This window comes from Ascaphus truei, chromosome 3 (assembly GCF_040206685.1).
Source record: "Ascaphus truei isolate aAscTru1 chromosome 3, aAscTru1.hap1, whole genome shotgun sequence".
Taxonomy (NCBI): domain Eukaryota; kingdom Metazoa; phylum Chordata; class Amphibia; order Anura; family Ascaphidae; genus Ascaphus; species Ascaphus truei.
The window spans coordinates 400,612,722-400,626,467 of record NC_134485.1 but is presented as its reverse complement, the minus strand read 5'-3'; the positions used below and the strand labels follow the sequence as shown (position 1 = coordinate 400,626,467).

Sequence of the window (13,746 nt, the reverse complement as noted above, 5' to 3'; positions counted from 1 at the left end):
TCATGTGTTTGCTGTATTTCAGAGATGTCGGGGAAGATACAATCGGATCAATGTATGATTTCAGAAGAGTCTACCTTTATATGAGATGATTGTGAGGAGGAGCCACCGACTACTATACTACATATGGAACTAATTTTATATTGCTTGCAGCGCTTATTAACAAACAATTAAAAATGTGATACCCTTATGCCTATATTGCATAAGCACTTAATTAACATAATGATGTTGCAAAAGAGTGCCTCATGAATTTTTATTGAGTGTTCTTTAATGACTACTAACATTTTATGACATGGTGTGTTTTATATATAACAACCATTCCCACTCTGCTAACACATTTGTGTATTCTAATATGTAATGGAACGTATGACTGTCGAAACTATGTAACAATAATAATAATAATATGAGCATGTTCATGTATAGGGCTGCTAGTTGTACGCAGCGATTTACAGACACATGTTTCAGCCTGAGGTCCCTGGCCCGTGGAACGTACAAATGTTTTTTTGCCGCATGAGGCACAGGGAGATAAAGTGACTTGGCCAAGGTCACAAGGAGCCCACACCGGGAATTGAACCAGACTCCCCTGCTTCAAACTATCAGTGCCAGTGTGTGTCTTTACTCAGTGAGCCACTCCTTCTCCCAATGTAAAGGACACTTACAACCAAGTAGCCATTTATTTTTAAAATCTCTTGTTACATGGGTATGTAGATAAAATGGTTTGGGACTGTAGCAAATAATGTTACTGGCCAGATGTTATGGTCCCCTCCAATGCATGATGTTCTGAATATGACATCACCATCATGTTATGAAGTACGTTTCTGTGTATATTTCATTAACCTAACTAACTATAGTTTACTGTGTTTATTAATCGTTTAGAAATACATAGTATAGTCAATATGATGATATAAGCTACCATAATAAAGCTGGTGTTATCATTTGTCGGTGTTATACATGGATCCTACACCAATTGATAGAGACACAAACAGTTGTCTTAAAAAGTGTGTCTATGCTAGTGATGAATGTGCTCCCGTAAGTAAACAAATAAGTACAGTTATCCCCTTTTCTCCAACCACCTCTATATTACATTAATGGAAATTATAAGGAAACATACATAAAATGTGATGAAATGTGAGTAATCATTTTGTAATACAATGCACATGAAAGCTCAAGAGTAGCTAAATGCATATACATGATACAGAAAGTACATATATGTAACATTTGTGTTTAAACCAATATGTTGGGTTTTTAGTTCCAATAATTATAGGAAGATTGAGGTAGCCACATCTTATGAGAGATGTCAGCAAATATACATACCATGATCAGTCATACTGGAGATATACCTATAATGCAAAGGAACAATATATAAATTGCAAACATTGACATGCCATCTTCAGTACCGTAAACAACACAGCAAAGTGTGTATTTGGTGTTAAATGTACAACACCATGTATATTTCATGACATTCAAAATGTAAATCAGCCTGGTGTACACATCATATGGATGTACATGTTACACTGCACCAATAACATTGTATGTAAGCATACTAGAAGCATGAATGATTATGGGCATAATATGTGTTTTGTCTTAGCATAAGGAATAACACAATGCTAAAATATTATTGCTTTGTTACCCAAGTTGTATTCACATACACACAACTAAAGTACAATTGAAGAGGGATTATATAACCTGTGCAACAATAACATACCGGTGCCACATCCCTTTGTGCACACAGCAGAGAAAAGAAAGGTGTGCAACCCATATTCATCTGTGTCCTAACAGAAGGTTATATAAAGAAACATTATTGTTAATATAACATAATTAAACTATAAAAGTAGTACTAGGAACATATGAGTTTGTACTTACAAGAAAAAAATGAATTGATGAGATTCTGTCGTGTCTGGCCACCACTGGCTGTTTGTTCATTTTCAGCAGCTACATGGGTGGGATGCTCGTCTACCAAAGCCTCAGCTAGGTCTGACTGTACATTGTGCCTGAGTGCAACATTGTGCAAAATGCAACAGGCAAGGATAATATCAGACACTTTTTGAGGCTTGTATAGAAGAGCCCCACCAGTTCTGTCCAGACACCTAAACCTGGTCTTGAGTAGGCCAAATGTCCTCTCTATAACAGATCTTGTAGATATATGGGCTGCATTGTACCTGTCCTCTGCTTCAGTTTGAGGGTTTAGCACCGGAGTCAAGAGCCATGGCCTAATTCCGTATCCTGAGTCACCTATAATGAATGGAGCACACATAAGCTGACATTAGTGATCAAATTGTACAATGCCAACATTCCTAAATCAACATGTGTTTTGTGTTAGAACATGTAAATATGTACTCACCCAGCAGCCAACCAGGTTCAAAATGTCCCTCTTCGAACGCATGGAAGACTGAAGAGTTCCTCAGGATAGAGGAATCGTGACTGGAACCAGGGAACTTGGGTACCACATGCATTATCCTCATCGTGGCATCACATACCACCTGTACATTGAGTGAATGGTAGTGCTTCCGATTGCGGTACACATGCTCACTCTGACTAGGTGCAATCAAAGCAACATGTGTGCAATCGATTGCACCCAGCACACATGGTATCCCTGCTATATTATAAAAGCCAGTCCTGACTTCCAGCCACTCTGTCGCCTCTGTAGGAAAATGAATATAATTCCTAGCGCGTCTATTGAGTGCATAGAGAAACTGGGTCAAGGCCCGCGAGAATGTAGATTGCGAGACCCCGCCCACTATGCCCACAGTTGTCTGGTATGACGCGGAAGCAAGATAATGTAATGAGCACAGCATTTTAACAAGCCCAGGGACTGCACGACCTCTGGCTGTGAAAAAATCTAAATCCCCCCTTATCTCCTCATAAAGAGCTAAGATTGCTGCTGAACTCAAACGATAGCGACTTACAATCTCCTCCTCACTCATCCCATCTAACAGGGTTCTCTCCCTGTACAGACGCGGACGAGGCACAAGTTGTCTCCTCTGTCTTCTCCTCTGATCTCCTGTCCCTCTACCTGTCCCTCGGCCTGTCCCTCTCCCTGTCCCTGTCGTATCCGCGTCACTGTCACTGTCCCTCGGTGTGTCCCTACCTTGCCCTATATCATTCTCTTGATCAGCAAGCATGTCATAGAAAAGAATGTTCCTGCGTCTCCTAAACATTCGCAACATTTTGAAATGAGTAGCTGTGAATGAGCAGGTAATGTGCGTCCTTTAAATAGGTATGTGATGATGTCAGGTGACATAGTAAAATGCAAGGTGTTACATTAACATAATAAAGTACTTCTGTGGCAAGCTGTGTGCACTTGTTGTTCTAAGTATTTGTTGTGTGTATTCTGCAGGGAATGATGATATTTGGCAATGATGTGACGTGAAGCTTTGTACAAAGATTGCTTGCAAATAAATAGTTGCATGTGCAATGCATGTAACACTTGTGAACGCAAGAGTCAGTCATGTAATGAGACAAAAAGGCTGAGATTGACGTGGGAAAAGTTTTGTGTAACATGTGTAATTATCCATGTTATTGTGACATGTTGGCAACAATGAATAGTCGTGTGCATATGCATGCATTTGTGTAAGGAGGATAGTTGGTATAGAATGAGTTTACAAGGTGTCCCAATGATGAATTACTGTACATGTGTGTATAAGTTAGGTTGAAGTGCTTGTAATGCAACGGTTACAATGTAAACATGCAATGTGATTGAGCGTCCAATAAGTGACGTCATGAAAATAGGGAGGACCCAAAAGTATATGTAAACATGAGAAGACAGATGTACATGAACGTTTAAAGATGCGTGTCACATTACAAGCATTGTGTAATGTAAAGGAAGATGAATATACGGTGAATGTGTGACATGTGTGACATGTGTAACATCATGTAAATAATTGTCGCTCAGTTCTGTAAAATGTGTGATATGATGTGAGGTTCTCCTTTAAGAGTTGAGTATAGTATTTTCCCTTGGCACATCATCACATGATGAGTAATGTGACCCGCAAATGCTGCAAACATGTAAAAGTATAATGTTATGCAAATAATACACGTCAGCTGTGACACAATGCAGGGAATGCCCCCACACTGTAATGCAAATCCCCCTTGTATTGTGAGCAATGAAACGTAAACAGTACTATACTGTTATACGTCCCCGCTCCATTGACTTCCATTGATGTACAGAAGATGTTTTTTTTCTAAGTGCCGTTCCGGCAGCCTTAGCGATCGTTCTCCCGTCCAAACTGCCAACTTTAGTTGGCGGGAGAAATCGGCCATAACATCTCAATTTCGTAGTGCCGATCAGCCCCGATAAGCTGTTTTTTTTTGTTGAATCCAGCCGATTTAAAAAAGTGGCGATCAGTGTCGAAAACAGGCTTATCGGCAGGCGACTGGCCATAACCAAATTATCGGCTCCGAAACCTGGCGATATGAAGCACTTATCGGCGCTTACTGAATCTCAAACCCAATTTTGGCTATAACATGGCCATATTTCCCTTATCAACGCTTACTGCATGAGGCCCATAGTCACCCTAGACACAGGGAAAGGGGGCTACATGTAGTAAAAGTGTTTATGAAAGGGGAATAAAGTGATCTAAAAGCATGGCAAATCAGAGCTAAAATGTGATGTTTCATCTGGGAAAATAAATAGGGGAAAATACAGTACTATATGTATTCTATAAGAGGCTGAAATGTGTAACACAGCTGTGTGTTATTTTCTCCACTGGCAGCAAATGAGTTAATCCCTCTAATTAGAGTATAGAAACTGTTAATTAAATATTTCATTATACTAATGACAACGTTTTTAAGATTTGACTCAATTTACTAAAACCAATTAAAATCTTTTTGAATAGTTAATCATTTGCCAAACGTTAATAACACATATTTCTTCCTGACCAGTTTGGGGCCTATACACCAAGAGTAACATTTTAGTGCCGTGACGGCCTCATACACATAACGCACAATCCGTTGTTTGGAATGAGTATCATGTTGAATACCTGATTGATCGGATTTCAATGAAAACAGGATTATATGTATTTTTTTTTTATTTAGAACTAGTGTTAGTAAATATCAATTATTTGTGTAATATTATTTATAATAGCTGTTCTGTGAAAATATACATTCTGTTAATATACTTAATGAAACGTCCGTGCTACTGTATGTCAAACACATTTTTTGGTTGATACAGTACATAGTAACTTAATTCTGCATCAGGGTCACAGATTCACAGGAACATTGTTTTTTTAGTACATACCATTAACATCTGTATGCCCAGCACAGCCCATTTCTGTGCGCCCACATTTCTTTTTTTAATCTCGTTATTGACGCTGATGGCACAGATTGAAGAATTCCAGGTTAGCACATAGGGGCACACAAGCGCGATTTCAAATTAGATTTTCATGTATCTATTTTTCATCAGAAAAGCCACTTGCAACACTTAGTCCAAATGCCCTGCTGTTACAAAAATAATTATCTTCTTTTGCACTAAAGTGCTCCGTGCTAAAGTGGTTAACCTCTGTAACACCGGAGGGGTTTACAGATAGAAGTTAAAAGCAGAGCTGAAAACTAGATAAAGTTAAAATAGTGAGAAAAGCTCATTTTTCCCTTTCTTTTTTTTTTTTTAACCATGTTTTCAAAATATAAGTAACTGCTAATGGGAAATAGCATTGTGCCAATGTGGTTTCCCTGTCTAATACAGTAGATATGCAGGAAAACAGGCGTGTAGCTACTGAGTCCAGCGGTGAGCTGGTTAATCTCAGCCTAAGAGCAGGCTGAGGTAATTAACCAGCTTTTACTTGACTCATTAGAACAGTTTAAAAGCCTGGATCTTCCTGCAATCTGGGTCTCTCTCTGTCCTGAGTACGGTGAAGGGGTGCAGGGGTGCAGGGGTTTCCAATACGGACTCCAATATGGACTCCAGTACGGACTCCAATATGCTTGGAAACTGAACTTTGGCCTAGGAAAGCCCAAACCTTTATTTTGCTTCCTGGTTTTTGCAGCACCTGAGCTGAGGAAAAGCCTATGTTTTTGTTTATGGCATTTTGGTGAAATAAAGGCCTACATTTATTCTTCCCAAACCTGCCTCCTGTTTTCACCTGTGCACACATCTACAATAGCTTATACAGTAGTGATGATGAAAGTACTGGGTGTCTCCCAGAGGTGAGAGCTTAGAGAAATGGACACTCCAAAAATATAGCTCTTTTTCTGACTCGTCTTGAAACACGAATATAGAACGAAGTACTTGATGCAATGACCTTTCATGAAGGCCTCTCTTTGTGCCTTTGAGTATATTACTGCTATACTGTGTATAAAGATGTATGAAACATTTTAATGAAACTCTTTTATTTTTGCAGGATGTTGCTATTTTGACTATGGCTAAGAGGAATGCCACAGTTGTTTGTCATGACACGGTTTCCTTGCTCGCTATTTCTAGACAGGTAGGTTACTGTTTTATAACATTTTGCAAAGTGGGTAGGAGGAGAGGTAAAGACGACAAAAAAATAACACGCAGAAAGATATCAACCTCTAATGATCCAAATCAGTGATATTTTATACAGTATTGCATTTTAATGGACAAAGACTGACTTCTATCAGGGAGAGTTCATTCAAGTCTATGGGACTTCTGATAGTAAAAACAGTGAGCCTACTGTACCTCCAGAAACTGTGAGACTAAATGAAAATCATTGAAAATTCATAAGTCTACAGGGATAATGCATAAAGGGGTCTTAATATTCTTGTATTACATTTAATTTAATTATATTTTGTAGTGCCTCCATTGTAAGTCTTTTAATTACTTGCCTATATTCCACTTGAACTTTCTGTTCATGCCTATGTATCTAAAGCAACTTAAACTGATTTTGTATCAATTTGCTCTCTGGTCCAGTAATTCCAGTTGAATGCCAAGTGTTCTTTTTCATTTTCCAACACTTATGCTCATAGGTAGAGGATGGTGCTTCTCCATAAGACTCTTTCCAGCACTGGGAGCCACCTTCTGGCCCATTCAAGTTAATGGGTCAGACTGTATTTTTTGTAGCACCGATAAGTACAGTAAATACTGTATGCGTCTCAAAGTCTAGTCTGTAGTTCTCTCACAATCTGTCGTTCTATTCTTAGTGCCCCATCCTGGAAAGTCGCAGCAACCCTGAGACTAATACAGTGGTTTTGGCGCTGCACCAATACCACCGAATAAAGGCATCTGTTTATCTGCTTACACCTCTTTTGGGACAGAAGCTACCATATGGTAGACACATTCATTAATTCATAAGATTCAGCTACAGATGGAGCCAATGTTCTAACCCCTGTTACAACTGAACACCGCAAGAAATAATGCATGCATTAAAGAGATGATGCACGTTTTAATGGTGCTCACGGTAAAACTTGTGGCAATAATGCGGAAGCATAAATACATCACATTGTGTTAACGGGAGTAATAATGTTGGATTCACCTGTATGTGAATTGAAAATCCCACATTTGAACTGTAAGAAACAGTTCTAATAATTTCAATGATATCTATGATTAATAATTAATTATACTTTTATGCTGCTGACCTAGTAAAACAAATTTTTCAGGTACTATAAATCCTCAAGTGTTTACCTTGTAAACGTTTAGGTGCCTGACATTGCTCATATACTGAATCTAAAACGGTGTTAATGCAACTGCACAGGTTATAGAATTATGTGATGCTAAGTTAAGGCTTAATACCACTTAGTAAATCTGGGCTAACATGACTAGTTCATGGGCACAAGCTGTTGATTAAAGTGTGTCCTTCAAAGAAAAGGCACAAGGATCGTATCCGGTCTAGTTACTTGCCTAGGCAAACTCTAAACCAGGGATGCTCAACTCCAGTCCTCAAGATCTCCCAACAGGTCAAGTTTTCAGGATATCCCAGCTTCAGCACAGTCTTTGACTGAGCCACTGATTGAGCCGCCTGTGCTGAAGCTGGGATATCATGAAAACCTGACCTGTTGGTAGGTCTTGAGGACTGCAGTTGAGCAGCACTGCCCTAAACCATGTCTCACTCAGGAGAGGCAGTTACGTTTATATACACACAATGGAAGTTTGTTCTTTGTGATAGAATATTAAAAAGTAGGTAAACAAAATGACAATACATTTTTTTTGTTTTACTATATTTGCTGGTCCACTTGATCATTTTATGTTTGCCAATCAGATAATATCTCAAGGGCTATTATTGTCCTGAAATATTCCTACAATATGTATTGAGTGTAGTAATTGGGGTACTTTGGATCCTCTGGATCTTATTTCTATATGTCAATTATTACTCCTAATGCACCTTACAATATAATTGTGTTTCATTCGTATTAGGACATTATGAGCGGTGTGTTTCACTTTTGTTAAACAAAATGACAGTACTTTATGTTTTCATCAGTACTTAGGAGAATTAGTATGCAGAAGCACATTTGTAAATAAATGTCAGAGTTATATGTCGGTAGCAATGTCTACATCATTTGTATTTGATATGAATATGTAGCTTTTATAATTTTCAGAATGTGCAAAAATAAATCACATTGTGTGTAATGAAATCCTCCTTAGTTTACATTGTGCAAAATACGAGGACAGTAATTCATACCATCATTTTATTATGATGTTCTGATTATACATTATAGCACCAATTTCTGTCCTGCCAAATGAGTAATGATAAAATATATTGAGAAAGAGAGAATAATTTCTGAAAATGTGGAATAATATGAGAGATTGATTGCAATCATGATGTTTTACAATTGACTTAGCTCATCACTTTATTTTCTTCTGGAAATTGGTCTTCTCAAAAAACATCATTTCCAGGAACTCTTCTCCTTCATAGATGGCCAACATTTTGCTAAAGTCAAACATACATGTATAACCATAACATATATTCATGTTTACTAAGCAGTGCTATGCTGCAAGTCACTTGAAGTCACCGAGATACAGTTTGTATCATCAAGTACATTCAATATTAACCTCCCCTTTTAGTGAACGGATATTTCTTTATGTATAATTTACTATGGCTATCACTGATATTTGCAAGTTTGGGAGAGAGCTCTGGTCTACCTTTTTTTCTTAAAGCTGGTAGGAAATCAGCAGTCATTAGTATGGGGAACGGGAAGTGTCAGTAGGGGCAGACTTGGACATGTTTTGCTCTTATGAAAAAAAGCTGAACTTATGTTTGTGGTGATCATATATAAGGAGCCCAGATGTGTTCAACTGCACAACCAGCATAACTTTACTTTATTCTCTTCCTGGTTTTTACATATGTGCTCTATGTAAAATAAATTCCCTATTAGTGGAAATCAATAATTGCAACAAACATTAACCAAGTCAGACTAAACATATTAATTTCAATGTTAACAAACATTGACAAAGTGTTTTCCACTATGCGGCATTTTCAAGAAGCATATCTTTTGGTGTGGTTTTGTTTTTTACCAAATGATGTAAAACTTAGAAATAAAAGAATGTGATGTCAGATAAAAAGCATTTGGCCCTATTTGGTCTTTGTCTTTCTTTTACATTTATCAAATAAAAATGTGACTTGTGAGCACATTCACATGTCTCAGCCAGGTCCACAAACCTGCCTTTTACCATTCTCTTACCATACAGTGGTTCTACTGCAGACAGGGATTCTGGGTAATGACATGCAGATGAGCACTCAGTGTCACTTTTTGCTTCTTGTCCATTTTAACATGGACATCTATAAGCTTATGCCTGCCGTATTGCAAGGCTTTATCAGCACAGCCTCGTTAAAAGAAGTATATAGCCAGTAACCCTACTCACAGACAGCTGTTTTAACCTTTTAGGTCACATCAGTGTGAGGATGGTTATACAGGCTGTGCAATGTGATACTGGAAGTGGTTAACCATACATCATTTCATATTTACTGTAGGATAGTTTTATGTTTATCCCAACCATGTTTGAATTGCCTTACTATTTCAGATCCCACCCCATCTGCTGGGAGAATACTTTATGTAACCTTCCATAGGGAGGGGAAAAGAGGGGAGGGGAAGGAGGGGAGGGGAAAGGAGGGGAGGGGAAAGGAAGAGGGGGGGGGGGAGAGGAAACAATCCAAGCGATATGTAGGAATTGCAGAGACTCACCTAAGAAAGGGGTTAACTCCACATAGTCATTAAGACCCCCCAGGGAACTCGGTTTTAAGGGTAAATATCCAATATTGTTCTCTTTTAAATAGAAAGAGGTCTTTGTCCCCTGCTCGGATATTACCGGTTATCCTCTCTATACCCATGAATTTAACGTGTTCAGAACTGCACTGACGGAAATCTCTAAAATAGGTTAACAGATGAGTGAGAGGTTTTGATTATGCTTGTAATTGTAGGATATTGGGGATATTTCTTAGGTGTTCTATTTGTATTTTGAGATTTCTTTCAGTTCTGTCAACATACTGTAGTCCACAGCTACATTGCATAACATAGACCACATATGTACAGTAGACAGACAATGAATGAAATTGGTGATTTGATATTTGTTGCCTGTAACAAGGGAATTCACAGATTTTTGAGTGATCATTGTATTGCAAATTTTACATTTATTGCACTTGTGATTGTCTACTAGGCCCAAGATATCCCTCAGGTCCATTTTGGTATTTTTATCTGTACCCCTGATTAAACAAGGAGCCGGTATATTTTTAGGGTTTGTGATTTAGTGATGACAACATGTGGTCTTTTGGAGAGGGATTGAGTGAGCAAACATGCCAATGTCTGGACAGTACTTGTCTGGTGTTTTTATGTGATCTGTTAAATTTTGTGATAAAAATGGCATCTGTTGTTCAGGCAGAATAAGTGAGTGAAATAGGATTTTGGTTGCATGATGAGTGAGAAAGGGCATATTCTAGCAATATTTCGGAGGCGGAGGCAGCAGAGGCAGAGAAGACACCTAGGCAGCAGTTTTGGTGTGTTAATGAGATTGTGGAGTTATTGACAGTGGGGGAGAGTTTTGGTGTAGAGGTGACAGTGGAAGGGGGAAAGATGTTTTTATTTATTTATAAAAATGTTTTACCAAGAAGTAATACTTTGAGAGTTACCTCTCGTTTTCAAGCATGTCCTGGGCACAGAGTTATACAAATACATGGTTACATTAAAAGAACAGGGTTAACCATTCAATTCACAGACATTTCATGGACAGATAGAGTTGGAAAATTGGGTATAGGGGATAAAGGGCTTGGGATTTTCCAATTGAGATAGAGCAGCTTTAACATGGCCAAACATAAGCAAACGGTTCACACCCTTTGGCTGCCCTTCAGCTGCGCCAAAGGCTGTCCGCCTTTGGGGCAACGCAGATGTACACTGTGGTGTCTGATTTTCAATGCAGCTGCGAACAAAAAGTTCTTTGTGTCCTCTTGACTCATTACCATTCCAGTGGGTAAGGTTGACATTCCACAAAGTACAAGCAAATGTTAACCCTTAACACGGTGTCCTGTGCAGAGGGGAGCAGCTCTTGGAGAGCCCCATCAGGCTATGCGCCTTTTGGGTAATGCAGATATACACTGGGGTGGTTGATTTTCAATGCAGCTGTGAACAAAAAGTGCTTTGTGTCCTCTTGGCTCTGTTAGTTCTGTTATGGACATGTTACACTTCAGGTAATGGTGGGACATCCAAGACGAGATTGCGGAGAGATAGTTTGTGACATGGAACAAGAGAGGTGTAGGGGTCAGGGGATGTAGATTTGGGTGTCATCAGATGATACTGAAAGCCCAAACAGTGTACAGGTGTCATATTTTCCTGCTATAAAAAAGTAGGAATGGCGATTAAATAAAACAAAACCTTGGCACATTGCAGAAAAACATTAAATACATATTGTACTATAGCCTAAGAAATGACATAGCCAACTTTGTCCAAAATTACCCTTCCCCCACCTATCTATACATGGCTATAGCTTTATGCAAACACAGAGCGATGCGGTTTATGAATTAAGCAAAGACAACTGATTCTTCGTTCACCATACTCTCACTGCAGCCACATTTAGCATAAATCATAAGAACGCCCCTGGCCCTCCCATTAAGCCTCCATGTCCAAGCTGTGTGTGATGTGTCCTCTGCAATTAAAGTTTTCAATACATACCTGCAATACACTTTTTACATGCATTGTGCAGAATCATTATCATTCTGTCATTACTCTGTCTATGGATTAGGAAATTAGTAACAAATTAGAATACAATTTACAGTAATGGCCTGTTCCCCCTCATCCTGTCTTTTTTTTACCAAAAGTGCAAATTTGAATAAGCTGTTCAAAACAGTATTCAATACCAGTCAGCTGTTCCCGGAACTTAAAATGAAAGGAAATTGATTTATTACTACAGTACTACAACCCTGTTGCCATCTCGTTTCTTTCAATAATCTCCTCCCCTGGAAAAGGGTCAGGGTCACGTTAAGATAACGTTACTGTTCACAACACTGAAACTTGGACTGGACTTAACTTCAAATATAACTATAGGTCCTGGACCAAGTCTACAGATTTCTCCCCACACATGAACTTTGATTGGATACTTTGGTTCAGGTTTCAGGGACAGACACATTATTTTACTGAATGCCAAAGTGGAAAATCATGAAAGACAAAATTCTAAAGAAGAAATAGAGTACAGAGGCATACTGCACACCACATTCTCTATGAAAAGCACATGAGAGGAGCAACAGTGCTATGTATACAATAGTGTACTTACGCGATTCTGACCTTGCATACCATTCTACAGACCTTTTATATTGCCTTGAGCATGACACCTAATGCAGTGTAGTGTCACCTGGATGCTCCCTTCCCACACTTCTCACTACTGTAATGTCGTGGTTGGGAATCCCTTTTTTTTTGGTCATAGTTGCTATTCAGAATGTAATATCCTTTTTTTTTTTTTTAAATGTGGCTTCGTAATGCAGGTTTTATACTATTATAAGAGTGCTGTAGAAGTAAAGGTAGAGCCCTATTTTTGACACCTTGTCTAAATAGACACCAAATCACCAACTCTGCTCTACCCAAAATTTGTACCTTATATTATAAGTATGAATGTTGGCCCAATGAGAAGTGGACACCTTTTGACACCTTAACACAATAGATGTCAAATCAAGTTCCAACTTGGTAGCACTGGCACGATCACATCAGCTGTATATACTGTAAGGGTACACATAAATTGGTGTGTCATATAAACAGATGGAAAAGGCTGACCTTGATCAGAACTTCTCTGCTTCCTCGCTCTTCTCCATCTTTTGTTTCAACGATGGTTCAATCTAGCTTCTACGGATGCAAGAACATGCTTAGTGCTGTTTCAGTTACAGCACTGAGGGCCCTAACGAGTCGCATGATTCTTGCTGATAACACCAGTCGACTTGTGATCCCTAAAAACACTTGGCCAATCTGGAAGAAGAAAGCAAAAACCATAGCGATTGAACATCCCCAGAAAGCTGGTTGTGCACCAGATAAGAGATCAGGGACCGAACACAGACCCACCACAACACACTCCGAAACCAGCTCACCCCACCGATCAGCAACCTCGGCACCATTGCACGCAGCTCACCCCATCTTGGACCCATTGCACCCCACCTTAGAACCATTGCACCCAACTCCAGACCAAGCTAAGCACCTTTTGGACCCATCGTACCCCATTCCAGACACTTCACCTGCCCATAGAACCAGAACAACCCAACTTGGACCAAGTGCACCCCATCATGTGCCTTGTTCAGGGATAGCATGGTATTGTCAAGGGAATTGCTATTCAGACTACTGGTTGCTATTTAATGTTTAATGTGGCTTTGTAATGCAGGTTTTATACCATTG

General features: G+C 39.0%; 1 protein-coding gene across 2 annotated transcripts in view; it reads left to right on the top strand.

Moving 5' to 3' along the window:
- Nucleotides 1-13,746, top strand: part of LOC142490356 (cyclic nucleotide-binding domain-containing protein 2-like) — a 318,494-nt gene that overhangs the window by 175,507 nt on the left and 129,241 nt on the right. For both annotated transcript variants that reach the window (XM_075592538.1, XM_075592537.1), the window contains exon 8: nucleotides 6,333-6,416. In XM_075592538.1, coding sequence (XP_075448653.1) covers nucleotides 6,333-6,416 — 84 coding nt within the window. The remainder of the gene's footprint in view (nucleotides 1-6,332; nucleotides 6,417-13,746) is intronic.